General features: G+C 40.9%; 1 protein-coding gene across 1 annotated transcript in view; it reads left to right on the top strand.

Annotated features, from left to right (window-relative positions):
• Positions 1–26006, top strand: part of CACNA2D3 (calcium voltage-gated channel auxiliary subunit alpha2delta 3) — an 838234-nt gene that overhangs the window by 569568 nt on the left and 242660 nt on the right. The window contains exon 13 of the mRNA XM_065935331.1: positions 8790–8923. Within this exon, the coding sequence (XP_065791403.1) occupies positions 8790–8923 (134 nt within the window). The remainder of the gene's footprint in view (positions 1–8789; positions 8924–26006) is intronic.

Here is a 26006-nt window from a genome sequence, read left to right as displayed (position 1 = left end):
CGTAACGTCGGTGAGCAAGTATTCTTCTATGGTCATTAATTAAATCATTGTTTATACTCTCAGATTGTTATAGTATGGAGGCAGCATAACATTTTTCATCTCAAGTGACATGAGGTCCAGGGAGGCTTCTTCCCCACCCACCACATATTTTTGCCCTGACTCAGCCAAGTTCTTCAGTGAAATGAAACATTAGCATTTGGGGACCAGAGCGGATCCAGGGAAGCCCAGAGAGAAACCTATTGACTGACTGACCAGAGTGACCCTGGGGAGGAGCAGGAGTCGTCACGGCCAGCACATTGTCCCCGGGTCAGTGGTCAAGGACCTGCTATTGATGCAAAACTTCTTGCTTGGAAGCCTGGTAGTCCTGAGACAGTTCTCAAGTCAGTGGACCTCTGGAAATAAGTATCTGGGCATATTCATAGCCCTCACAGGAGTTCTCTGCCTCCTCCATTCCGCTAGCAAAATCCAGAGAGGCCTGGAGCTCATTGGTTTGTCTCATTTTATGCATAAGTAGGTCCTATCTTGAGGGAACCAGCCCTAATGAGGCAAAGCAGCAAACCCCATTTTAAATACATTAAAGCAATCATTGCCACTGTAGAATGGCTTACTGGAATTTAAAATTCTACGTTCACACTGTTGGATAAACAAGTGAACTGAGAAAACTGAAAGAGGGGCCAACTAGCCCAGATACTCCATAAAGCCTCGATGACCTTCTGTAATGTTCACTGTGCCAAGATTTTAAATAAGCACTGCCTGATTCTCCTTCAGAACTCATGGTAAATGGAGTGTTTTCCAGCTGTGCAAATAAAGAGGGGTCTCTGTGTTTGGTTCTCAACCTATCCGTCATCATTAGGTCGAATGGAAACGGCACATGAGTCTCTCTTGGTTGTCCGCTTAACCTGTCCCTTTTTAATAAACTCATGGTCATTCTCTCCTTGTTTGAAAGAGAGCTGGTGGCCTGAGCCCTCCTTGGAAGTTCAGACCCATAGCATTTTTCCACTAGAAGTCTCTTAACCTCACTATACATTTCCAAGTGTCAAATTTATGAAGCCAGAATGATTGTTTAGAGTAGGGGAAAATGGCAATTAAATTTGTTTTGCTATTTCAGAAAAGGTAGAAGAAGGCAATTGGCATTTATTCTGATACCTTTGTGTAATTCTTTTTTTTTTTTTTTTGTACTCTTTGACTAATAGCTCTCCAGCTCCCCAATTCCCAGCCCCTGCTTAACCCTCTTCTGACTCTGTTGCTATGATTTTAACTTTTTAAAAATTCCACATTGAAGTGATATGATACAGTATTTGTCTTTCTCTATCTCACTTGTCTCATTTAGCAAGATATACTCAAGGTCCATAGATGTTGTTGCAGATAGCAGGATTTCCTTCTTTCTCATTCTGAATAATATTCTTGTGTGTGTGTGCGTGCACTCATGGTACCTTTTTTATTCATTTATCCATTAACAGAGACATTTTTGTGTACATTCCGTAGAACTTGAGAATTATAGTGGAAAGAGTAAGAGTTGTGAAGATTTAGGTGGTGTTACTGTTGTTAATAACAACTAAGGGTGACAACTGCTTAGTAAGTGCCAGGTAAAGTGTAGAGTACTTTTTTGTATATTTCTCTTTTGACCCTCATTACAGCTGGATAGGGTGCATGAAAAGGAAGGAAACTGAGACTGAGAGAGACTACCAGCTTACCCCAGGTTGCCAGCTAGCAGGTGGCAGAGCCAGATTCAGGCCCAGTTGATCTGATGTCTGAGCCTAACTCTTCACCTGGGTGTGAGGTTGCTTCCCTGTAGGGAAAAGAAAGTTGTCGTTCATAGAAGAATGTTTCCCATGATTTTAGAGACTCTAGGAAAGGAAATGTAGCTGTTGAGAAAGGAATTTAATGGTCCATAGCTAATAAAGACTGGGGCTGGGACTTACACCCGGCCTTCCAGAAATGGTCCTGCTTCAGCTTGTGTAGGCATGTGGTCCACTTTCTGACATTTTACAAATGGAGACATTAAGGCTCTCTGAGGAGACCAAGAGGGGCTGCAGGCAAGTCAGCATTCCTGGCTCCACAGTGTGACCCTTTAGATTGTTTTCTAACATGAAATTTGAGATTAAAAATTTCATATTATTCATGCACAAAAAGGCTTGCTCCTAAATCAGAGGTTCTGGCTGATACTGGTCGTTTCACACTTAGGAGCCCTCTTCTTCAGATGCCCCAGGCCCACTGAGGACCCTGGCTCCCCACCGGAGTGGTCATTCTTCCTTGGTTTGTCCTTTCCAGTTCGTCAGACATGTGCCCTTCACCTCTCAGGGCCCTCGGACTGTTCTTTGTAAGATTCCAAGGTGATGTGGAGGTAGAAAATTGTTTATAAACTACATTTCTTTCTATAGAAAAAAGTGATTTTTCAGTAGTGTGTAGTGATAAAGAGGATGGAGATGGGGCAGACTACTGTGAGGATCTTCCCAGAACACTGCTGCTCCCCAAGGGGATGCACACCAGCTAACACCAGCAACATCACTGCCCACCTTACTGCCCTGAGAAGACTGGAACTTGGTCACTGTTTTCATCCTGCCTTATGTCAGAGGGGAAGCGAGTCTTTGAAAAGACTCAAAGGGAGCAGTGCTCATTCACACTGAAGGTAGAACTAGGACCTTATCTGACAAGGTAGATAGCCATGGTTTCCCACCAAGGACCAGACTCTGGGGTCCCTCAGATCTGGTGTCATTGCAAAGTGGAGTGTTCAATGGTCTGCTTTTGTAGCATCTCATGCAGAGGCAACTCTTAGATGTGGAACTCTTAAGAAATCTCTCAAGTAAGGGTAGTAAAATATCAGAAGTATAAAGCACCAGCCTGCATGTGGTTTATCACACTGAGTAGTGTAACCCAGAGTTCACAGGAGGCTCTGTAAGAGAATAAGGTAAATAAATTGATGTTATGGAGAAAAATGAGCAGACCATTTGTAATAGGTGGCTAATTTTAGCATTAATTACTCCTTGGTAATTACCAAATGATTGCTGATTCTGTTTTCTTACATGATATATGAAGTCCAAAAAGGCACTAAAGAAGAGAATAAACATTCAAGAGCTAGGATTTAAAAGAAATAAAAAGAGGTGGAGGAAGGGGAGGATAAGTGGCCAGTTGAATGCAGAAGGAGAATGAGGGAAGCATCTCTGGTTACAGCCAGAGTCCAGTCCTTAGCGACTTCCTGTTATTCATCAAAACGTACATTTGTTAACTAAAACTTCTATGAAAAACATTTGAAAACAAAAGAGACTCTTTCACAAAAGTTTTGCAGTTTAATGGGTTGAGGTTAGGTGATTAGATTTGCTTTAAGCTTTGCAGTATACATCATTCATATTATTTGTATAGTTCCAGCTTTTCTTACTTTTTCTACATCTGCATCCCTGGTCTGGATACTGAAATGTAAGTTAGAACTTTGGTATTGTTTTGGGTATACTGCTGGTGCTAACTTCTGTGCATTTGCCAGGAACCTCATAGGGCAATCATATACTTCCCTACCCCATCTTCAACCTGTCCCAGCCACAGAGATACAAACAGCCCATTAGGGGTATCTTTCCAGGGGAGGGCCTCTGAGCAGCTGTGATGTCCCTTCCCTTTATAGGAAGAGGCGTTGTCTTCAGTTGTTAAGAGCAGATTTCTGAATCAAATGAATCTGGATTCAGATTGATCCAGGACAAATAACTGAATTCTTTTGTTTCTGTTTCCTCCTTATACAATGAGCATACACCCCTGTTGAGCTGCTGTGTTACCCAAGTGTAGAGGCAAGTGAATCACAGTAAGACCTTGGTGAATGTCCTCGCTTCAGTGATGGCTCTCACAGACCTGTCTGCTGGTTCTGGGAATACTGCTCTGGATAACATGGGCACCAGCTTTTTGTAACATTTTGTGGAGCCAATATTCCAGTGATAGAGGACAAAATAAACAAGTAAATCAGAATTCTATATGGATGAATCTTAGGAAGAAAGTAAAGACCAGGTGAAATGAGAGGAAATGAGTTCGGACAGTTGACCCCTGAATGGTCAAAGGAGCCATCCTTAGAAAACTGGATAAATGGTGTGCCAGGCAGAGGGTACAGCAAGGGCAAGTGCCTGGGGAGGGTCAAGTGGATGGGCTTGGTGTGGAAGAGCAGACGGGGATGAGGTCATCCAGGTAGGCGGGGGCCTGGTGAGGGAGAGTCTTGGAGGTCAGGGAAGAAATCTGAGTAGAAGAAACTCTAAGTTGAAGCTGTTTTAAAATTTTAGGCGTGGAGATGATCTGCTTCATACTTCATGAGGCTCCTGTGGCTGCTGTCAGACGTCTAGATAACAAGGAAGGGGATTTGTGGGGCCAGGGTCTATTGCTGTGCCCTGGGGCAGAGACAGTGGAGTCTGGAGTAGGGCCAGAGCAGTGGAGATGGGGAATTAGGCTTGAGGCATATTTTAGAGATAGGGCCAGAAGAACATGCTGGTGGATTAGCGATGGGGTGGGTTGAGGAAATGATGGCTGTCAAGGATAATTCTGAAGGTTTTGGCCCATTTGGATAGTGGCGTCATCGGCTGAGATGGGAAAGACCCCATGGGGGAGGAATGGATTTGGCCAGGGAAATCAGGAGTTGGCTTTGGACGAGTTCAGTCTGAGAATCCTGCTAGTCATCCCTGTGGAGGTGTCAGGTATACAACTGGCTATGAGTCTGTTGCTCTGGGGAGAAGCCAGCTTTTTGTAACTTTTCAGAACTTTGATTATGATAAGCAAGGCCAAGTGAGGATGATCCCTCAGCTCCATCCCTTTCCAAATGTGTGACTGCTTTTTCTTCTCACTCCCCCTCTATACTGAGAATCTGTCTCTCCCATCCCCCTCTTTCTATTTATTCCCTCTCTTCTCTTGGCCCTATTTTGGAAAGCCCAAATCAGGGATTTTTACTGTTGGCTTTGAGGATCAGAATGAAAACACAGACAACCGAGAAAAACTCCTCCCAAGAGAGGCTGTCTTTACTGCACATTTAGTACAGGACCCAAAATAGGAATAGTACTGTACTGTGAATTGCTCACGTGGGTATCCCCTTGATCCAGAACCTTGGAGTCTCTCTTCTTCCTTTCAACATTGCAACACATTTCTTGGTTTGTCCTCTGTGGTGTTTGTCTCTGTAAGACCCTTCATGCAGAGCCAAAGGTTTATCTACTAGAGAAGAGATGAAATGCTTTCTTTCCTATTCAGACACTGTTTACAGTCATGGTTTACGGAGGGATGATAACTGTGGATGCTTCTGTCATCCAGCAATCTTCTTTAAAGCATGTTTTTCCCACTGTGCCTCCAAGAGGAGCCACCTGGAAGCCTTGCATGAAGAGCGATTTGGATGGACCTCCCTGTAGGTAGTGCCTGAACTCTGAGGGAGTGCCATGGTGCACATGGGCCCCGCTTCAGAATCCTGAGCTAACGTATGGTCTCATCGGCCCCTTGGGCTGTTTCCACTGGGATGGGCGAGTCTCTGGCCTTGGCCAGGAGGGTGGAGTGGACAGGAGTGACGATGCATGTTAATTAGCACTGTGCAAAGCTGTCACCAGGAAGCCAGAAGCCACATGGTCCCAACCTGGTTTGGGGTTGGTACACCAAATTTAAACCAGCTGGCTTTTGTTTGGAAATGCCCTGGGAGGGTCCTGGTCCTTTCTGGATAACAAAAGGGCTGGCATTTCCTTACCCTGAGCCCTGTATTAAACACTAAGAGGTTCTGTAAACAGTACAGCCAGTGCTGTGACAGATCTGGCTTCAGAGGCACACATATCCTCTCTTGTTTGTTGGCAAGGAGAAGCTGGCATAAACTTAACTATGAGGGTCCTTATTTAGCGGCACGGGGAGGAAGCATGAATCTGTGTCCATCCAGTGTCCCCCTGCTTAAAAGGCCTCTGTGACCACTTGTCTGTTGGATAAAGTCTCAACTCCTTCCCAAGGTCTTATGTGACCGTCCCTCTGCCCGTTCTTCTGATCTCATACCACCCTACCCCTCATCACTCTCCCCCAGCCTTTTACTCCAGCCATTCTTAACTATTTGCACTTCCTGGAATGGATCTAACTCTGACTTTAAGCCTTTACTTACATTCCTTGCTTTGCTGGACACAGTCTTTAACCCCTCTTTTCTCTAGCTAACTGCTCCTCATCCTTCAGGGTTCAGCTGCAGTAACTCTTCCTCAGGATAGCCAAGTGATTGACTCTCTTCTGTGTGCTTCTCTATAATGTTGATTTTGCTACTTTGTAGTTGTCAGCTCAGAGGCTCCAGGAAGCAGGGGTCATGCTCATCTAGTTAACCTCTGCTCCACCAGTGCTAGGCACCAAGACAGCCTTCCATAAAATGTTTGAATGAAGGGTGCCATCCTGGGGATCCAGACCTGTGCTCTGCTCAGCCCTTTTCTTCTAACATTTCCTAACCCATAGCAAAGCCAACAGGATCCCCAGCTGAACAGGAGCATAGCAGTGGCTGAGCATAATGGCCTCTTCACCCTCAAGATGATAGCATGTTTAGAACTTTTTATGTTTCTGAGAAATCATGTCTACCCAGCATATTCAGAAGGCAGGTCTGGTACCACATGAGGGTTGAGCTGGAGTTTCAACCTCAAACACACAAAGGGAACAATTCTGTAGAAGCAGAAGGTGTAGATTAAGAGACTTAAGCTTGATTCACCTTCAGTATTTGCCACTTGATACCTGTGAGAACATGGGTGAAATACCTATGCTTGGTCTGCCTCAGTCATCTTATCTTTAAAGTGGGTACAGTCATCCTCCTCACTTCATCATGTTGTCAAGAGTAAATGAGGCTAAACTTATCAAGTGTTTAGCAAGTTTTGTGTGCCTTAGCAAATTAATTATAGGGGAGAGGGATAAATTGGGAGATTGGGATTGACATATGTATACTTCTATATATGAAATAGACAGCTAAAAAGGACCTACTATATAGCACAGGGAACTCTACTCTGTACTCTCTTATGATCTATATGGAAAAAGAATCTACAAAAGAATCGAAATATGTGTATGTATAACTGATTCACTTTGCTATACACCTGAAACTAACACAACATTTTATTTTATTTTATTTAGGAACTTAATACTTAATTTAATTTTTTTTTCAGTTGTTCAAAATCTTTATTTTTTTCCATTAATTTTTGTGAGTTGGAGGCTAATTACTTTACAATATTGTAGTGGTTTTTGCCATACATTGACATGAATCAGCCATGGATTTACATGTGTTCCCCATCCCGATCCCCCTTTCCGCCTCCCTCTCCATCCCATCCCTCTGGATCTTTCCAGTGCACCAGCCCTGAGCACTTGTCTCATGCATCCAACCTGTGCTGGTGATCTGTTTCACCCTTGATAGTATATTGTTTCAGTGCTGTTCTCTCAGAATATCCCACCCTCGCCTTCTCCCACAGAGTCCAAAAGTCTGTTCTGTACCTCTGTGTCTCTTTTTCTGTTTTGCATATAGGGTTATCGTTACCATCTTTCTAAATTCCATATATGCGTTAGTATACTGTATTGGTCTTTATCTTTCTGGCTTACTTCACTCTGTATAATGGGCTCCAGTTTCATCCATCTCATTAGAACTGATTCAAATCAATTCTTTTTAATGGCTGAGTAATATTCCATGGTGTGTATGTACCACAGCTTCCTTATCCATTCGTCTGCTGATGGGCATCTAGGTTGCTTCCACGTCCTGGCTATTATAAACAGTGCTGTGATGAACATTGGGGTGCACGTGTCTCTTTCAGATCTGGTTTCCTCAGTGTGTATGCCCAGGAGTGGGATTGCTGGGTCAAATGACAGTTCTATTTCCAGTTTTTTAAGGAATCTCCACACTGTTCTCCATAGGGCTGTACTAGTTTGCATTCCCACCAGCAGTGTAAGAGGGTTCCCTTTTCTCCACACCCTCTCCAGCATTTATTGCTTGTAGAATTTTGGATAGCTGCCATTCTGACTGGTGTAACACAACATTTTAAACCAACTATACTCCAATAAAAAATTTTTTTAATTATAATATTATTATTTATAACTATTTATAACAATATGTAACTATAACTATAACAGCCTTTAAGTGATGTGCTTTGTAGTTTTTCCTGAATTTGTAAGTAATTTGTTTGGAAATAAATACACTAAAATGAAATTAGGAAGGGGTTTACAAAATGGCGTGTAAAGAGGACTCACTGCTGTTTCTACCAGAGAAGGTATATACATATATGTATAGACTGAGCGACTAAACAACAGAAGGAAAGCATCAGAAAGAAATTCTTCAATGGATTAATGGGGAATTCTTCTGAGGGATAGAGGCTTCCCTGGTAGCTGGGCTGGTAAAGAATCTGCCTGCAGTGCAGGAGACCGTGGTTTGATTCCTGAGTCAGGAAGATCCCCTGGAGAAGGGATAGGCTACCCACTCCAATATTCATGGGCTTCTCTGGTGGCTCAGCTGGTAAAGAATCCACCTGCAATGAAGGACACCCGGGTTTGATCCCTGGGTTGGGAAGATCCCCTGGAGAAGGGAACGGCTATCCACTCCAATATTCTGGCCTGGAGAATCCCATGGACTATACAGTCCATGGGATCACAAAGAGTCGGGCATGACTGAGTGACTTTCACTCTGGGAGATGAGTCTGTGGTTGATCTTTATTTTATTCTTTTTGCTTGACTGTTCTCTTATATGAACACAGTGCTTGAAGTGGGTAGAGAGGAGACATAATACTGCTACGGAGACAAGGTGTGGGCATGCTCCTCAGTTGTAAATCTGCCTGTCTTTGCTAAAGGTGCTTCTCCATTGGCAGGATTTTTCACCCAGATCTCCACCTTGGCTGATGTGCAGGAAAATGTCATGGAATACCTCCACGTACTCAGCCGGCCCAAAGTCATCGACCAGGAACATGATGTGGTGTGGACTGAAGCATACATTGACAGCACTGTGAGTACTTGGCAGCCCCAGGGGACAACCTGAGGGTGCCTCCTGGCATAGGAGAGTTTCCTTGGGTTTATTCTGAAAGTTGGCAGTTGTATTGTTTTCCTCAATAACAGGTTCAATGACGTCTTTCTTTTTGTACAGTTTGCATTGGTCTCTTGGTAAACGAGGTTGGTAACAAATCTTAATATCTGAGAATGCAATAGGCTCTTCTGGAAGGTGTCTGATCAGCACAGAAAACTCACTTTTGGCTTCTGTCTTCTCTGCTTTGTTTCCTATCTCACAAGTGTAAAAATTCTCTCATTGTGGCCGTGATAACAGACATGTTAGATTCAGTCCTCACCATCTTTGGAGAAGCTCAGTCCTAGGAATGAATCTTGGGTCTCAGCTTGGGAATGTGGAACCAAATCTCAGTTCTGACAGTGAATTGGAGCCACTGTAGAGACCACGGATGCCTTTTCTTCCCATGGACAAGTGAGAAGATGCTTCCTTGGTGACTATATAGGTAGCGATTGTTATTGCAGCTGTGGCCGTGGGCTCATTCTAAATCTAACTTCCAAGCAAAAAAGATACTAATGTTGAATTAGTTTAAAAGAAGTAGCGTTGCCAATCATCAAGTAATGGCTCAATGGCTGGGTTTCTTGTGTAACTGCTGCGTGATTTCTCATAGTGATAATAAGTCTGATGGAGTGGCATTTTTCATTTATTGATTGTAAATGTTCTCAGAGGGCCCCTCTCCCCTCATTTGTGTCAGGATTAACATCACATTAATCACTGTAACCCAGACACAGCCATCCTCAAGAGTGATCTCAACGGCTGCTGTGGGCTGGGTTTTCTCTCCATGAATTCTCTCATTCCTGCTGCTTTTCTGGCAGCTGCAGGCAAATGCGGGGCAGGAGCAGCATGTGAGAACCCATCTTGGGGGACAGCACAGCAGTCTGCATCCCCCCAAAGCCTTAAAAACATACAATGGGACCTTGGAAATATGAACTGGTCAGGAAAGGGTAGCCCTTTCCCAGGAGAAATCACCCTGAGCAGAGATGGGTCTTAAGCTGAAAAATTTAATAGTTCTGGTGTAGGAGAGACCAGGGAGACTGTGAAATTTTATCATGTTCAGAGTCTGACCCCAGTTTGGTGTAGAATCATACAAGTGAAATAACTAAGCCACCCCGTTTGTGTCAGCATCATACTAACAGTAATAACAGAACAACAGTGGTGATGGTTTCATCTCTTCCTTGTACATGTGGTTGAGTAAGGCCAGGGAAGAGGAGAGGAGGAGGGTGGCCAGCCAGGATCAGAGTGACCCAGACACTCAGTGGTTCTCTGTACAAACTCTGAACATCCAGTTGGGTCTGTCGTCTTGTTTCATCCTATCTAAAAAATACAGAACAGAGTCTCTATGGGACCATCACTTGGATACATAGAAAGATCAGTCAAACTTCCAAAACAAAGTGAAGTTGCTCAGTCATGTCTGACTCTTTGCGACTCCATGGACTGTAGCCTGCCAGGCTCCTCCGTCCATGGGATTTTCCAGGCAAGAATACTGGACTGGGTTCCCATTTCCAAAAAAAAGACCTACCTACATATGGAAATTTTGTATGTCATAAAGGCGGTATCTCTAACCAGTGGAGCTAGGATGGGCTTAATGACTGCTTTTGGGGAAACTAGATAGCTATTGAGAAAAAGATAGAATTAGTTATTTTCTTCACATCATGCCCAAGAAAGAAATTCAAGGGGATCAGAGGCCTAAACTGTCGAAAATGAAACCATACAAGCAGTAGAACAAAAATATAGTGAATTATTCTCTGAGTCCAGAGAAAGGCTTTTAACAATGACTCCAAGATCCAGATGCAACATAAAGAAAAATAGGTTTGACTACTAATATAAACAAAACCCACCTTTTATTAAGTAAAAAAATCACTAGAAGCAAAGTCAAAAAGCAAATGGTAAAATAGGAGAAAATATATGCAACATATAGCACATATAAAGAGTAATTCTAATATGTAAAGAACTTTCAAAAATTAAAGGGAAAACCCCAAAATTCCTATAGAAAAAAAAATGAACAAAAGACATGAGCAGACAATTCACACAAAAATAATAAAAATGGTTTTAAAAAATATGAAGCATGTACAACTTTATACATAGTAATAAAAAGGCAAATAAAAGTATGGTGAGACACCATGTCTTTTACCTATAAGAGTACCAAAAATGAAAAGCTTTGTTGGTGCAGCTGGGGAAAGAGACACTCGTATGTTGCTTGTGGGATGACAGAATGGGGCGTTTCTAGGAAGGAAGATGTACTTTCACCCCTTGACCCAGAAATCCTACTTCTAGGAATTAACCCTGAAGATAAACCTCCAGCAATCCAAAAATACATATGCACAAGTTTGTTCACTGCAGAATTTCTTGTAACTTCAAAATATTGAACCTGGAGAAGGGATTGGCTGCCCGCTTCAGTATTCTTGCCTAGAGAATTCCATGGACAGAAGAACCTGTGGGTTTTTTATAGTCCATGGGGTTATAAAGAGTTGGACACAACTGACCAACTTTCACTTTCAGAATATTGAAAGTTACCTAAATCCCCAACTATAAGAGATCAATTGCATAAACTCTGGTACATGGATGTAATGGAGTCTTACTGTTAAAAATAAAACAGAAAAAAAGCCTGGAATATTTTGTGCCAGACACTAAAGTCATGTCAAAAAGCCTAGGAATCAGCATGAATGGGCTCTCGGTGGTCAGCTCTGGGACAATTTGAACCTAAAAATTAAAAAAAAGTAGAGTAATGGACTATAACTTGAATAAAACATAAATCCATGTGTTCTAGATAAATAAACAAATTTCAGACAGATGAGCTACATAGGTGATGGAAGTGTGTGGGAAGGAGTGGAGTGTCCAGTGGGCAATGGAACGCTGCCTGGTGGGTGTGGAGGGAGGGAGTCATTAGATTGAAAATCACCAGTGAACAACTGTTTTAGTAAAGAATGGTTAGGGCAGTAGTCATCATCCATGGATGCTAAGCCTAGGGGAAAGTTTGATGATGGGTGGGATATTTTCATGGTCTCAAAGTACTTCCCTAGAGATTTTTGACTAGTTGGGAGGGGAAGAAAACAGTGAGAGAGAATCCAGCAAAATCTTGAGTGGATCGTCAAATTACTGTCACCAATGAGAAGCTGATGGACATCGTGCCTTTAGCGAAGGACACATGACACATATAGAGTATCCAGGCTGGGGTTACATAACCTGAAGATCCTGGGGAGGAAGAGGATAGAGCTTTGTATTAATGTAACATCTAGCTTTAGGTACTGTTAATTATTTAAATAAATTGCTCTAGATTTACTAATCACATACATACATACACAGTTACACACATTTATATGTTTATATATTGAGGGCAGTTACAAGAGAGGGAAAACCCATTGCTACTGCTGCTTTTCCACTAAAGAACTGACAGAAGAGGCAAAGAAAAAGGTCTGGAAGCAGCTCTGGGCAAACAGTGCAGAGACATTGTCTTTGAAGTCTTGTGCTTCATCTTAAACATTTACATGAAATTTGTGCTCTGTGCCATAATCACCTTTACTTACTTTAAAATAAAATAATGCTTTAAGTGGCTCATTATTAATTGAAATGCTAGGTCAAGATGACTGAGCTCATTTTTTCTGTCTCTTCAAGAACCTTTTGATGTACATAAAACTAAACCCCCAGAATATGCTTGTCCCTGGAGTGATAGTTCAACACTGCCAATATGTTCCCTCTTTGCATGTAGCCCTGATAAATTAATCCCCTAGTGTAATGTTCTGAAGATTCTTTATCATCTTGCTGGTTTTGAGAAACCTGTTGAGCTAGGAAGGACATTGGGAATGCCATCTTCCCCTTGGCCTGTTTGGGTGAGGAAAAAGCAGCTACTGCTCCAACAGGTGCCTCTCTGGCCAAGGAAGCAACACCTCTTCAAACTAGTCCTCTGGGCCTATAACAACCAGGGCAAGGGGAGATTCCCTTTGTTATTTACATGGAGTCAAAATCAGAATCCTATGCTAAACTCACCTGCAGAGTCTCATTTCTAAGATGAGGCCACCAACTTTGGAACCAACCAGATGAAGAGGGTGTGGGAATCAGCAATTCCAAGTTCTTTACCACCTGATCCATCCAAGGCAGTCTCAATCTAGGATTACCCTAACGTGTCCCAGCTTGTGGTAATAAAAGAGACCAAACTGAGGAGCAGTTGGCACTGGCATGGTGACCCCATTTAATAATATGCTTTGGAATTTTTTTTTAATATTTGAACATATTTATTATCTTCCTTAGCAACTTTCTTTAGAGTCTTTCCAAGACATTTATTTACATAGTCACAGAATAACAACTTTCTTTTTACATTCATAATATAAGAATTTCAATAAGGTTGAATTAATTTATATAATTATGGCAAAATTACATCTGTTCTTCATCATAACATTTCTGCTAAACAGCAGTGTCTCCAAGAGCCTAGTTCTCCTTGTTACATTGTAGTCTGAAGGTGGTTTTGATTCCATTAGGACTTGTGAACCTACTGATTTATTTATCATATTACCAAACACTAAGAAAGTAGGTACCAGTTGATTATCAAGTAAATCTGAACACTTGATCCCACAAGTTTGCTTAATTAACATAGTCTTAAAATCTTCTTTCTGTTTGGTTATCTTGTGGTGAAGGCAAAAATAATTCCTTTTTGCTTGACTCATCAGTTATGGTTGAAAACCCTGCAGCAACAAATATGATAATATAATTGATTTAATACTTAAGTGAATAGCTTGAAATGACCTGCGAGGATAGTGCTTTCCCTCCATATTAATTATACATGAATTTATACAGTTCTGGATCTGGACAAGATCAAGATAAAAGTTTGTGAAGAGAAGCTGAGTTTGGATTTTTATGCATGAGAATCCAGGGTTGCAATTAATCCAGCCTGATCTAAAATCAAGATGGACAAAATTTTCCTTTCGGGATCCATTTTCCCTGACTATTACCACCAGTCTGATTAAATATTCTGTTTCCTGCCTGGCTGTTCTGTTCAATTTGCTCTCGTGGTAAAGCCCAAATAAATGAATTAATGTTAGCAACATTAATTATGTTTAATCTAATAAGATCTCATGTATTAATTGACAAAACAGCAAACACTAGAATTCTGAAATTCGTAGGCTTCTTATCTGAATACAAGTGGTGCTGCATAGTCATTATCTCTTAGGTGCAGAGCAAAAAAGCATTAACAGTGGCATTTGTTCCATTTGTAAGCAGGTGACTTGTATTTTCCAGTTGGGCCCTGATCACCTTGGGGATGCTGCCCAACTTGCTGTGCTTCAGACTGAGGAAGCATCGGCATTCCTGATGAACCCCTCCAGGGGAGTTTGCACAGACCACAGTGACGCGCAGAAGGGAAGCAAAGAAATCTTTTAGAGAACAGTGGGAAAGTGACCATTTAAAATAATGAGAATTCATTACCAAGCCCCCCTGCCCCTCCCCTCTGCTGGTAATACAATTCTGCATGAAATTTGTAGGAACTTTCAAACCAATTTAGTTACATTTGCAAATTGGACATGTATCCCTCCTCCTCACCCCCTACTAAGTCCAACTTGGAGAAAATGCTTTGCATTTGATAAATTGCACATTTAGCTTGGTTTCCCATCTCAGAAGGGCACCTAGGCCATTTAGGAGTCGTTTGGGTGATTGCTTTAGGCGACAGTATCTTACTGCCTAGAAGCAATTACTCGGAGGGTCGAAGCCATCATAAGGAAGTTGTTGGGGCTTAGAAGCTGAATATACGGTGTTTTCCCCAAGACACCACTGCATATCAAAGAAGTTCAAATCGTCAAAGCAAAAAGACACACGTAAAGAAAAACATAAACTGTCCTGCTGGGCTGTGAAACAGAGAATGCCATCTGCATTACATGGCATGGAGGAAACTGATTACGTTGGGACCTCTATTTCATAGCAGATGGGTTCATTAAATTTAATAGCCTCCAGAGCCTTTAGAAACCGTGTTAAAAACATGCGGAGCATGCTGCGACACTTCACTTCTGGCCCTACAGTCATTATAACTCTGGCATAGACTATAAATATTATAGTACTTTATTTTCATTGAAACAGATTACTATTATAATTTTTTTTTTTTGCTAGGGATGGTGATGTTAAAAATGGGTGCATTCTTGATTTCTGATGCTATTTATATTCATCCAAATATTCTCTTCCATATAATTCTAAATTTTTATATTAAAAAGAATTTTGTTATCTCAACTTTTTTTTTTCTACTTTGAATTGGTGTTACAAAACTATGAACCAAAGGTATAAAATTATTTTCTTTATTTATTCTAACACCCTGTATGGATGACTGTCAACTAGCAGAAAAGTTTGGGACTGAAAATGAAAACAAAATTTTTTAGATTTCGAGTTTTCTTTTTTTTTTAGATTTTTAGATTTGTTGTTGTTTCTGCTATTATGGTATAATAATTTTCAACTATCTGTAATGAAAGGATAGCTTCTGGAAATAAGTCCTTAAACAGAATCACTAAGTCTGAATAACAATTTAGCATGATAGATTATTCAGCAGTCTTTGTTTACAAGTGACAGTACCAACTCAAAATAGTAAAGGTCATAAAGGGAATTTGTTGATCTAGAGTCAAGATGTCTATGTAGTTCTCTCTTGAGGCATGACTAGATTTAGGGATCAATTCTGTTTATTTTGACTTGCTCTGTGACTCTTATTCACTTATTCCCAGCAGGCTCTCTTTACTGGGTGACAAAGGTGGTCTCTACCATCCACTAACTTTCTTTATCTTTATAGTCCCTTTCCTTCCAGCATCTGTGTCAAGCCTGTAAGAGATTGTTTGGGTCACAACCCCATACTGAGAGGAGAGATGGAGCTACTCACTGATAGTCTGAATCTCACAGAGTGGGGAAGAAAACAGTCCCAGAGGGAATTGATACTGGAAGGACTGAGAAATAATAAGAGTCCTGCATGTGGCTTGTTTGTAGAATCTAAAACTAATCTATGACCAAGATCACATTTCCCATTGGTATGGTGGTATGGTATTCATCATGGTTCCATGTTTTTAGGCACTGGAGCCCTTTATCTATGCTAATCAAATGTTTCCGTGGATCCTTGATAACTCAGACATATAGACACAGAGTACTTTGATAGATAATGTACTGCGTCTTTACAACAGGGTACTAGGATGGGTCCAGTTAGGAAAGATTAAGAGGCTGTGAATATGGTTCTATTATAAAACCAAATAGTATTTTCATATTTTCGGGAAACCATCATTCATGGGTGAAACATAGTCTTCTCCAAGCTGTAGTACTTTACACGGTGCCCTAGTTCAAACCCAACAGAGAAGAGCTCCGTGTTTGTGTATCCGAGTTCATTTTTGAGCAAAGGGTGTAACTTACTCTAGCCCATGGCTCCACTGAGGTCAGATGTCTGCCATCCAGTCAACCAGGGATGAGAAAAGGTCATGTGATAGAAACAGGTGAGCCAAGGCTGTGAATAGCAGATTCAGTAAGAAATCTCTTTCTTACTGGAGTGTCAAGAAGTTGGCATTTCTAGGTTTCTGTCTTTCTAAGCCTTCTATAAGTTGCATCCCCAGCTGGGCTCTAATACTAACTCTTTGGAGCATGTCTCCTTTCCCCTTTTATTCCTAGACTCATGGCTTCATTTTCGCCCATGTTGCCCAGACAGATGTCCCCAGTCCTCTCGTGCCTCCCACATCTTTGACCCTGCCCTCCCTCCACCCACCATCCTGCTATGTGGGTGGTAGGAACCTCTCTCCTTTGTGCCTTGGGAGAGCTGAGGAAGGTATTTTGGCCACCACAACCAAATTTGCACTGCTTTTTTCCCCTTCATGGCCCACATATTTGGGCAACTTAGATTCTCAGAGCTGATTCTCATGCTTTAAACTAAAATGAACACATTCCTCTTATTACCAGCATGAAGAACAATTGAAATAATCCCAGAGAGTCAGCCTGTGGCTTGATATCAACTGCCAGTTTCCTTCTCTTGCTATATACAGGATTTTCCCCATGTAAAATACTTAATTCTTCTACCCTTAAAACATCAGGTTTGCTGTGCCAAATATAAGTGTATTTTCTATGAGGCCATGCCCCAAAGATACCAGATAAGAATATTTCAACTGACTTTGGCTCTTAAACTACTTCTGTTGAACAGTGTCAGAGGACCATTATTTTGCTTCCTCTTGCCATTAAAAATTATTCCTTCATGGCCTTTCACACCTGCTTGTGAGCAATGTGGCATCTGGGAGCTCCTTTGATCTTAATCTGCTGCTGATATGCCCTCCTATTAGATGTCCAGACCAAGCATGAGGCTCCATGCTAGTTCCTCAGGGGAAATTCTCTCTTGTTCTGAACAAAGAAAGGGGAAAAAAAAACAAAGACAATAGTTTATTCAAGCAAAAGGAACATGTTTTCAGATCAATTTCCATTATGTCTAATCAAAAAATCTGGAGCATCAACATGCTTTCTGGTGGGTGGAAACAACTATTAATCGCTCTTATAGCTGATTTCTCTTCTGAAGTGACCAAATTAGAGGTGGCCTGAGATGAAGCAAAGCTGAGTACTCTCATTCCACAGTCTGTTTCTCTCCCACTGTTAAGGAGCAAATGTTTCCATGGGAAGGATCCTTGCTTTGAGAAGGACAGGATTCGGGTGCCCTGCTTATTCATCAGTTGACCTCCCGTGATGTTCCAATGGAAGAATTTAGTGAGTAGAGGTGTCCTTACACCTTACCCACTGTTAAAATGCAAAATAATTTTAAAATAAGGTTTTGGCACTGCCAGAATTATATTTGGTTGTTGGGTATATAATGAGTATTCAGGAAGTCCTTACAAATAATGTCTTACATTAGTTTTGCATTTCCTGGTTTTCAGTTTACTTTCCTATATGTTATCTCCAAGTAAAGATACTTGATCATGAAGATCATTATCAACAGAACCCCACCATTACCAACTTCTCTCCCTCACTCTCAAAACATCAGCCATACTGGTCACCATTTTTCTTTGTTTGTTTGAATTCCCCAAAACTTTCTCCTTTTTCTGGACTTTTGAGCAATCTTCTTCTGAACTGGAAAGACTGCCCTCCCATTCTGCTTTTTTACTGGGGGGAAAATTATTCCCATTTTATATGTCTCAGCTAAAATGTCCCCCTCATATGCCTATTGACCTTCCATCTCAGATTCCTATCTATTTCCTTCATAGAAAGTATGATCATTTATACTCGTAATTATTTTAAGTACCTAACATTTTTTCCCTCTTTAAAAATTGTTTTTGGTTGGTATTCCCAATGATAATGTAAGAACTGGGGCAAAATCTGTCTTGTGTCCCTGCAACCTAACTCTCTGCCTGGCACACAGTACCACACACTCAATATTAGCTCAAGGAAGCCAATACGAGATTTATTTTTAGTCATATCACCAGTCTCTTTTTTACTATTTGCTAGAGTTTGTTTCTTCCACTCTACACTAAAGTACAACAAGACACTAAGAACTAGGGGAAAATAATAAAGAAGATGGACTACGAAGTAGATGGTGGTACCAAGACAGAGTTTCAGATATTATTCCTGAAATACAGTGGTCATACTTGTCTTTCCTTTTGAATACCTAGCTGAATGATCAAGTTTAGGTCTCAAGCAGCTGGTTTTTCTGAATGCAAGCTTAAGCTACTCAGTGGCAGTCACTAATTTTAGATGGAACAACGGGGAACTTCTGGGAGTAAACCAGATTCTGCAGTGCTCCCTTTCTATGTGTGTTGTTAAAAGCAATATGTTGGGGAAAGGGTTGATTGCTTGAGGCATATTGTTTATACTACATTACTTAGGTCTGATGGAAAAGTTCCTAACGGTGGTTTTCTTGCTAAAGATATGGTTTATGGATAAAGAGTGGAATGTGATTTTTTTGGTCAGGCATCATCATAATTTAGGTGGACTCCAAAGAAACCTGATATTGGGAGAGGCCAGCAAAAATATTTAGGTCCGTGGAACTCCTTTAGCATTAGCAGTCAATTCTCCATCAAAATATAAATGCTGTCTGCTTTAAATTACTGTCCTGATTCAGGCCAAGTTAATTACTGCGGGCCAGACTGGAAAGGAAAATTCCCAGAAAGTCTGATATGATAGAATGGTAGTATGTTTTCTGAAGACATTGAGAAATGCTTAATGAATTAGTATTTCAGTTTAACTTTTGCAACAGAATACTAAGGGAATGAGAGGGGGAAAAAAAAAATCATAGCTTTTTGGCAGCTGTTTGCCATCATAGCACTTGACAATCTGCTTCTTATTTAGTTTTCTGTTATGTGAAAGCATGGAATTCTCAAGTTAAGAAATATTGATCACTGCATGACAATACATATGTAACAAAACTGTATTGCGTTAAAAAAGCTCTCCTTTTAAAGTGAGATTACTGACTCTATTTTGTTATTAAAATATGTGGGTCATTTTACTTCGAAAATAAAGTGGTTTTGTTAAACTTAAGTTATTTAAAGGTTAAAATAATCTTAATTTTAACTATTAATATTATTAAGAACAGATTTTTCAACCAAGTACAACTAAATGCAAACAAGAACAAACTTGGAAAAGAAAATTAGTGGCTGGAAATGCAAAAATGTGTTGAGGGCTCTATCTTTGGCCATAATACATAGGTTCACAGCAGCCCTTTGCTATATTGGCAGAACCATACATTTTTGAAGGTCTGTTGATTTCCCCAGACTTCATGGAATCTAGACAAAGTTTGTCAATTTCCCATTTTTCTTGCGATGATAAGCCAACCTAGGGATGAATTAGGAGCACTCAGAATGTATGGATTTTATGGCCCTTGTTGGGAGGAAGAAGTTTTTCTTTTTTAGGTTCTTTTGGCTGGTGTAAGAATTAAACATACATGAGACAGATTAATAGAAGAAAATCAAATGAAAGTTTAATAATAGGGATGCATAGAAGAGATCCAGGAAAACTGAGTATCTTGCCAAATGGCTGAAATTTTCGCCTTAAGTATCATCTTCAGCTAAAGACAAAAAAGATGGTGAGCAGTAGTTTGGGATTTCAGAGGGGAGGAAAACAAGTGGCATGGAGATGGAAAAGGCAGTGTTTGGTAAATAAATTTTAGCTGTGCCACATAGAGACAGGGGGCATAGAGCAGACTTGGACCTCTTACGAGTTTTCCTTACCACACCTCATCCGTATTCTTTGTATGTATCTCCCATGAAGCTCTTTTCTGGAAACAGGCTATTTAAATTCTTTCTGGCAGTTAGGGGGAAAGTCAAAGTTTCTTTCTGAGTCTTTTGGGGCTTGATTATTAGAGGAAATGGCACCCCATTCCACTATTCTTGCCTAGAGAATCCTGTGAACAGCGGAGCCTGGTGGGCTGCCGTCTGTGGGGTTGCACAGAGTCAGACACTACTGAAGCGACTTAGCATGCATATTATTATTATTATTATTATTTTCAGCTCAAAATAATCCTCATGCCAACGAGACATTTTAGCATGGCGAGTTTTGCTCCCCTACACCCTCTTATCAGTTATGTTGCTCCTTCTCTGTAGTTGTTAGCAAATAGGAGCATCTACTCTGGCCATATGTTCTAGGGACACTTATGGAACCAGATGTTTGGTTACCTAGTTTACTGACTAAACACCTACTAAGTTGAGGGCCAGTCCCTATAGTGGACACTACTGTGTCATAGCTTTCATTTTCAGGAAATATGGTTTAAGTCCCTTCAGTGAACAATCCCGGTCAATTAGGTAATTTAAAATTTATTAGATTATTTTTCATAGTGATTGGTGTGCTCAGTCATGTCTGACTCTTCACAACCCCATAGACTGTAGCCTGTCAAGCTCCTCTGTCCATGGAGTTCTTCCGGGCAAGAATACTGGAGTAGGTTGTCACTTCCTACTCCAGGGAATCTTCCTGACCCAGGGATCGAACCTGTGTCTCTTGTGTCTCCTGCATTGGCAGGCGGGTTCTTTACCATACCACCTGGGAAGCCACCTTCAACATTTAAAGGCAAGGGCTATTTGTCCTGTCAACAATCTTCTAGGTTATAGTGAAAAAACAAATCTCAGACAAATTCTGCCATCCATGGAAACATTTATTGGAAGCATGCACAAAAGCCAACTAACTTCTGAAAGTTCAGGTCCCAGTTCTCTATCCTTTTAGATGTTCTGATGACATCTTGCATCAGAACAAATGCATTATTTGCATAAGTCAGTTTAATCTTCTGTTTGGAGTCAGGTGACTAAAAGCTGGAGTCAGCAACTGGAGGCAAGACTGTTTAATAATCAGGCATGGGGCACTAGTCCTAAAGATAGAGCCTGTCGAGCTCTCAAAACCTTTATATGGGTTCAAGCAGAGAAAGGCTGAGCCTTGGCAGTCTATGAAACCAATCCACAAAGAATGGATACCTCTAATTTAGCAATAAAATAATTTCTAGTGCCCTTTATGGTAGTTGACAAAACCTCTGGTATTAGAAATAAATAACTAAGTTACATTGCTTTTTGCCTATGTACTAGCTGGAATGTGTATTCCTGATTAGAGCAGTTGACTACCTCTGAGATATAGATTGCAGTGAGATACACTTGTATATCACACCAATCTATGCTGAAGTATTCTATAGTAAGTTATATACCACAGGGCTTCCCTGGTGGCTCAGTGGTAATTTAAAAACAAAATACCTGCCAATGCAGGAGAGAAACGTTTGATTCCTAGTCAGGGAAGACTTCACATGCAGTAGACCAGCTAAGCCCGTGTACCACAACTACTGACCCAGTGATCTAGAGCTCGGGAGCTGCAGTTACTGAGCGCATGCTGCAACTACTGAACCCCAGGTGTCCTAGAACCAGTGCTCTGCATACAAGAGAATCCACCATGATGAGAAGCCTGTGCACCGCAACTCAAGAGTAGCCCCTGCTCACTGCAGCTAAAGAAAAGCCCATGCAGCATGAATACCCGACACAGCCAACAATAAACAAATAAAATTTAAATAAATTGCAGACCACATAGCAGTGATGTATTATATACAGTCAGGGTTTCTTCTTTGTGAAATGGGAATAATAATAGTGCTGATCTCATGGAGTGAAGATTAAAAATTGTAAGACTGCTTAGTACCATGTCAGATACATAGCAGGAATTCCATAAATGGTCATCATTATTATCTAGAAATTCCAAATAGCATTATTTACTGTTCCATACATAGAGTCTTATGGAATGAACTCTGCTTTCATTTTATTTGAGACCTGCCAAATTCTGGCATTCTCCAAAAGAAAGGGGAGAGAGTTGGTCATGCATTTATTTCCCTTCCCAGCAGAAGGGAGTCACCTTCACTCTTTGCAACAACATCCCTACTCTTAAGTGGTGTGTCCAGCTTGTCTTGCAGGGAAGCTCCATCCTATGCTTAGGAATGAGAGAAAAAAAGTGCCCCTCACTGTCTCAGACATCTTTATGATGGTGTCATTTAGAAACAACTAGAATAAGATGTAATTACTGTGCTAGAATCTCATGCTATGTCTGGCAAGTATGGATCAAGAAACTCAGGAGGAAAAGCTAAGCTGTGAAAACTAATGGTTACCTTCAGGAGCATCCTCCCCAACAGTGCAGTTAACTAGACCATATTTGAGCAACACAGTTAGAATAACTGGAATGCTAGAGCCCTCGGTGTGGAGCACTTAAAATGCACCCCAGACCCTGTACTAAGTGCTTTTGCATTCTGGTTAGATGGACTTTATTATCTCCATCCTCCCGATGAGGAAGCCTAGGTTTAGAGAGATTGAGGAATGTGCCCAAGGAGATGGGATAATTAGTGGAACAAGTGGATTCAATCCTGGGTTGCCTCCTTGTAGGTAAGGCCTTTTCTCTCTGATGGGACATGGTGGGGGGTATCTCACATGTAGGTATGTGCTCTGATGAAGAGCTAGCCCAAATGGCTACATTGCTGATGCCAAAGTCTTTAAAATGCCTGATGTGAGATTAGAAATGTCTTTCCCATTCCCACAAGTTTGAGTTACATTGCTTCTACTGAATTTTAAAAATCTCACAGAACCGCTTTGGAATATGAAGACAGGGAGCCTGACTTACTCTGAATTAGGTTCTCGTAGTTTGGCAACCCAAGATAGGAAACTTTAAATTTTGTAACTTGTTATCTCTCACATGAAGAGTTTTCTGTGCTGTATTAAATGACAGAAGGAAAACTCAGCTCATCACACTTGTACACGAAACCACAGCATTCCTGGGTTTAAATCTGGAGTCATAACAATTCCATTTGATGGGCTTTTAAAATATCCTGGAATTTGCATTTTGAATGTGTTATACATCACAAAAGGATTTTGATGGTGTTATCACAGCACACGCTGTAATCATATCCTATAATTTATATAACACCAACTGCTGTCACTGTGTCAAAAATCATGATACGCTATTCCTGATCTATACAGCTTCTCTTCTGAAGGAAATTGAGGGACCTGAATCAAACTCCTCAGAGGCATTATTCATGACTTTGAATGGAAGGTCTGGCCACCTTGATGGGTAGTCATGCAAGCCAAGCAGCAAGTATTAAGTGATCTATTAAGTAGATCAAAACTTCAAATACAAAATTGAACTAAACAAAGTGTCCTGAAAGCATGCCATGACAGGGCATTTGAACCTTGGGATTTAGGAAACTGAGCAATCTAGGAGACCCTACATTGCACTGGAGGTCTTGTAAGAGCCTCTCCAATTAGCCTTTGGGCTAAGAGTTTGTCTCTTTCAAAAACCTTGTCTGAACCTTTGCTCACAGACTGCTTTACACAAGGCCAGGAGGAAAAGCAGTTGACATTGTCAGGCATTTCTTTACTGAACTCTGTTTTTTCTAACCTCCCAAAATCAACTTCTGTTTTTCTTTTTTAAGAGAAGGTGACCACATTTAACCTCTTCCCTCTAGGCCCAATCACTGCCAAATGTTCCCCTTCACATCAGAATTCCTCAGGGAAGATTTGGGACCGTTAGGAAGTGAAAGAGAGGCCCGGGGGCAGAGCCTAAGATGAAAGAGGGGCGAAACAGAATTGCTCTGTACAAGAAAATAGGACAAATGAAAAAGCAGACTTGCTTCCTGAGAGAAGAGAGGGCATGGCAACCTAGCCTGAAGGCTAGGCTGACCCCAGAAGTTTGGGCTTCTAGAGCTGGTAAATTGTGGGAGGGTAGATACATGGAAGAAAATTAATGGAATACAAGGTACTTTAGTAAGGTCCTCTTTGCAGATTCAATCTTACGCAGTCTCTGAGGTGATAAGAACATTTCCCATGATTAACAGTTGTTTTCCTATTCCTGATGTGGGAGAGGGAAGAGAGATACCTTCACAAAAGGAAATTTATACCCCGCCTTTAAGCAGAAAGAGGGAGGGTATAGAGGTTTTCCTGCATCTGCTATTCGTTAATTGCCTTCAAGTTCAAAATAATCCATATGCCAAGGTGTCATATTCTGGGGTGGTATACTCTGATTCAGGCAAAATAGTCTCCACTTGAAGGAACGTGAGTTGACTCTTATACTGTGGTTGAATCTGTTTGCCTAACACTTAATTCCATTCTTAAAGTCTCTTTTTAAATACTGCTTCCTCTGGGGATTCCTTCCTGCTCTCACTTCACAGCTCAGTTATACAGTGTGGTTATCTTTATTTAATTCCTATATCTCTCCCATTTGTAGCATCCCAGCACAGAGTAATAATTAAATCTTTTATGTCTGCCACTGCTCCCTGGCCCAGGGGCTGATGCTTAATGGATATTTAGTAGGTAAATGAAAAGCAGAGAATGGCATTATTTATTCTGATAGGTTTAAAAGTAGCCCCCCCCCCCAAATCAATGTAATGAGTTTATCACTTAATTATAATCCAGTGGATAAAGTTTCCCATTTTGCATCCATCTGATCCAGTCATGGTTTGAAAAAAAAGTGCAACTGATTGACTTTATGTATGGAATATTAAAACTGGGGACAAGGTAGTGATATCTCAAACAGCATGTAGATTCTTTATCTTTTTATGTGGGCTGCGTACCCAGTACTCATATCAGTGTTCTTTGTGTGACTGAGTAAATGAGTTCATAAATATATGACTTCAGCTTGCTTTTATGATATTAGATTTTCAAATTTTCTAATGTGGAGTTGTGGAAGCTGTTGTGATTTGAAAGAATGATGTGAGTTTTATTCCTGCGGATTCAGGAAGGTCCCACCTTCACTCAAGTACTCAGTGTCTAAATATGGGGGCACATTTGTTGGGGTGCCAAGATACTTTATTGCCCTCAAGACTCCTATGGCTCTCTAGTGACTACGTAGTCTGTAGTGACTGCCTTACTGTTAATATCCATTGGAGAGTCAGTCAGATGTGCCTCAAAAAAGTCACTTGAAATTCTCCAAATGAGAAGGGGTGGGAAACCTGGAGTTACTGAAGAACTGACCTTTGCCTTTCTCAACACTGTGCTCTCAGTGTCCACTCTGAAAAATTTCTGAGACCCCTAACAACTGAATGGACATTGAGGAAAGATCACTGAACTTTGAATTTGAAGACTGAGGGTTAGGTCTTTGCTCTACTCCTCACTGGCCATTTACCCTTATATAAATCACTTCCCTTTCCTGAGTTTCAGTTTTCCAACCTCATAAGGGTTGGCTGCTGTTTAGACTATATGCTACATAAACTATAATGTGTAACACGAAGTTTAAGTGTTACAGTGGATATTAAAAATAGTCACATTATGATAGCCATTCCGGTAATGACTCAGTGGCCTGAATTTGCCTCTGGAAAGAGTGCCCAGTTATTTAAAAGTTTCCTTGATCACTTCTAAGTATCAGGTATGTAAGGGATATTTAATAAGCACTGTTAAGTGAAAAAAATACCATTCCCTGGGTCTGTGCAGTACTGTTTGAGCAGCCAAAGTAATGATAATAATTGCACCCACATTTATTACATACTTACCATGGGCTCAGTGTTTCAGCGAACTTGACACATAACTATATGTCAAATTATCTGAAAATAATGTATCATTGATATTGTGAAAGTGAAAGAGTTAGTAGTTCAGTTGTGTCTGATTCTTTGCGACTCCGTGGA

Source organism: Muntiacus reevesi, chromosome 4 (assembly GCF_963930625.1).
Source record: "Muntiacus reevesi chromosome 4, mMunRee1.1, whole genome shotgun sequence".
NCBI classification, from domain to species: Eukaryota; Metazoa; Chordata; class Mammalia; order Artiodactyla; family Cervidae; genus Muntiacus; species Muntiacus reevesi.
The sequence above is the reverse complement of the archived record's forward strand: the minus strand, read 5'-3'. Positions and strand labels throughout refer to the sequence as shown.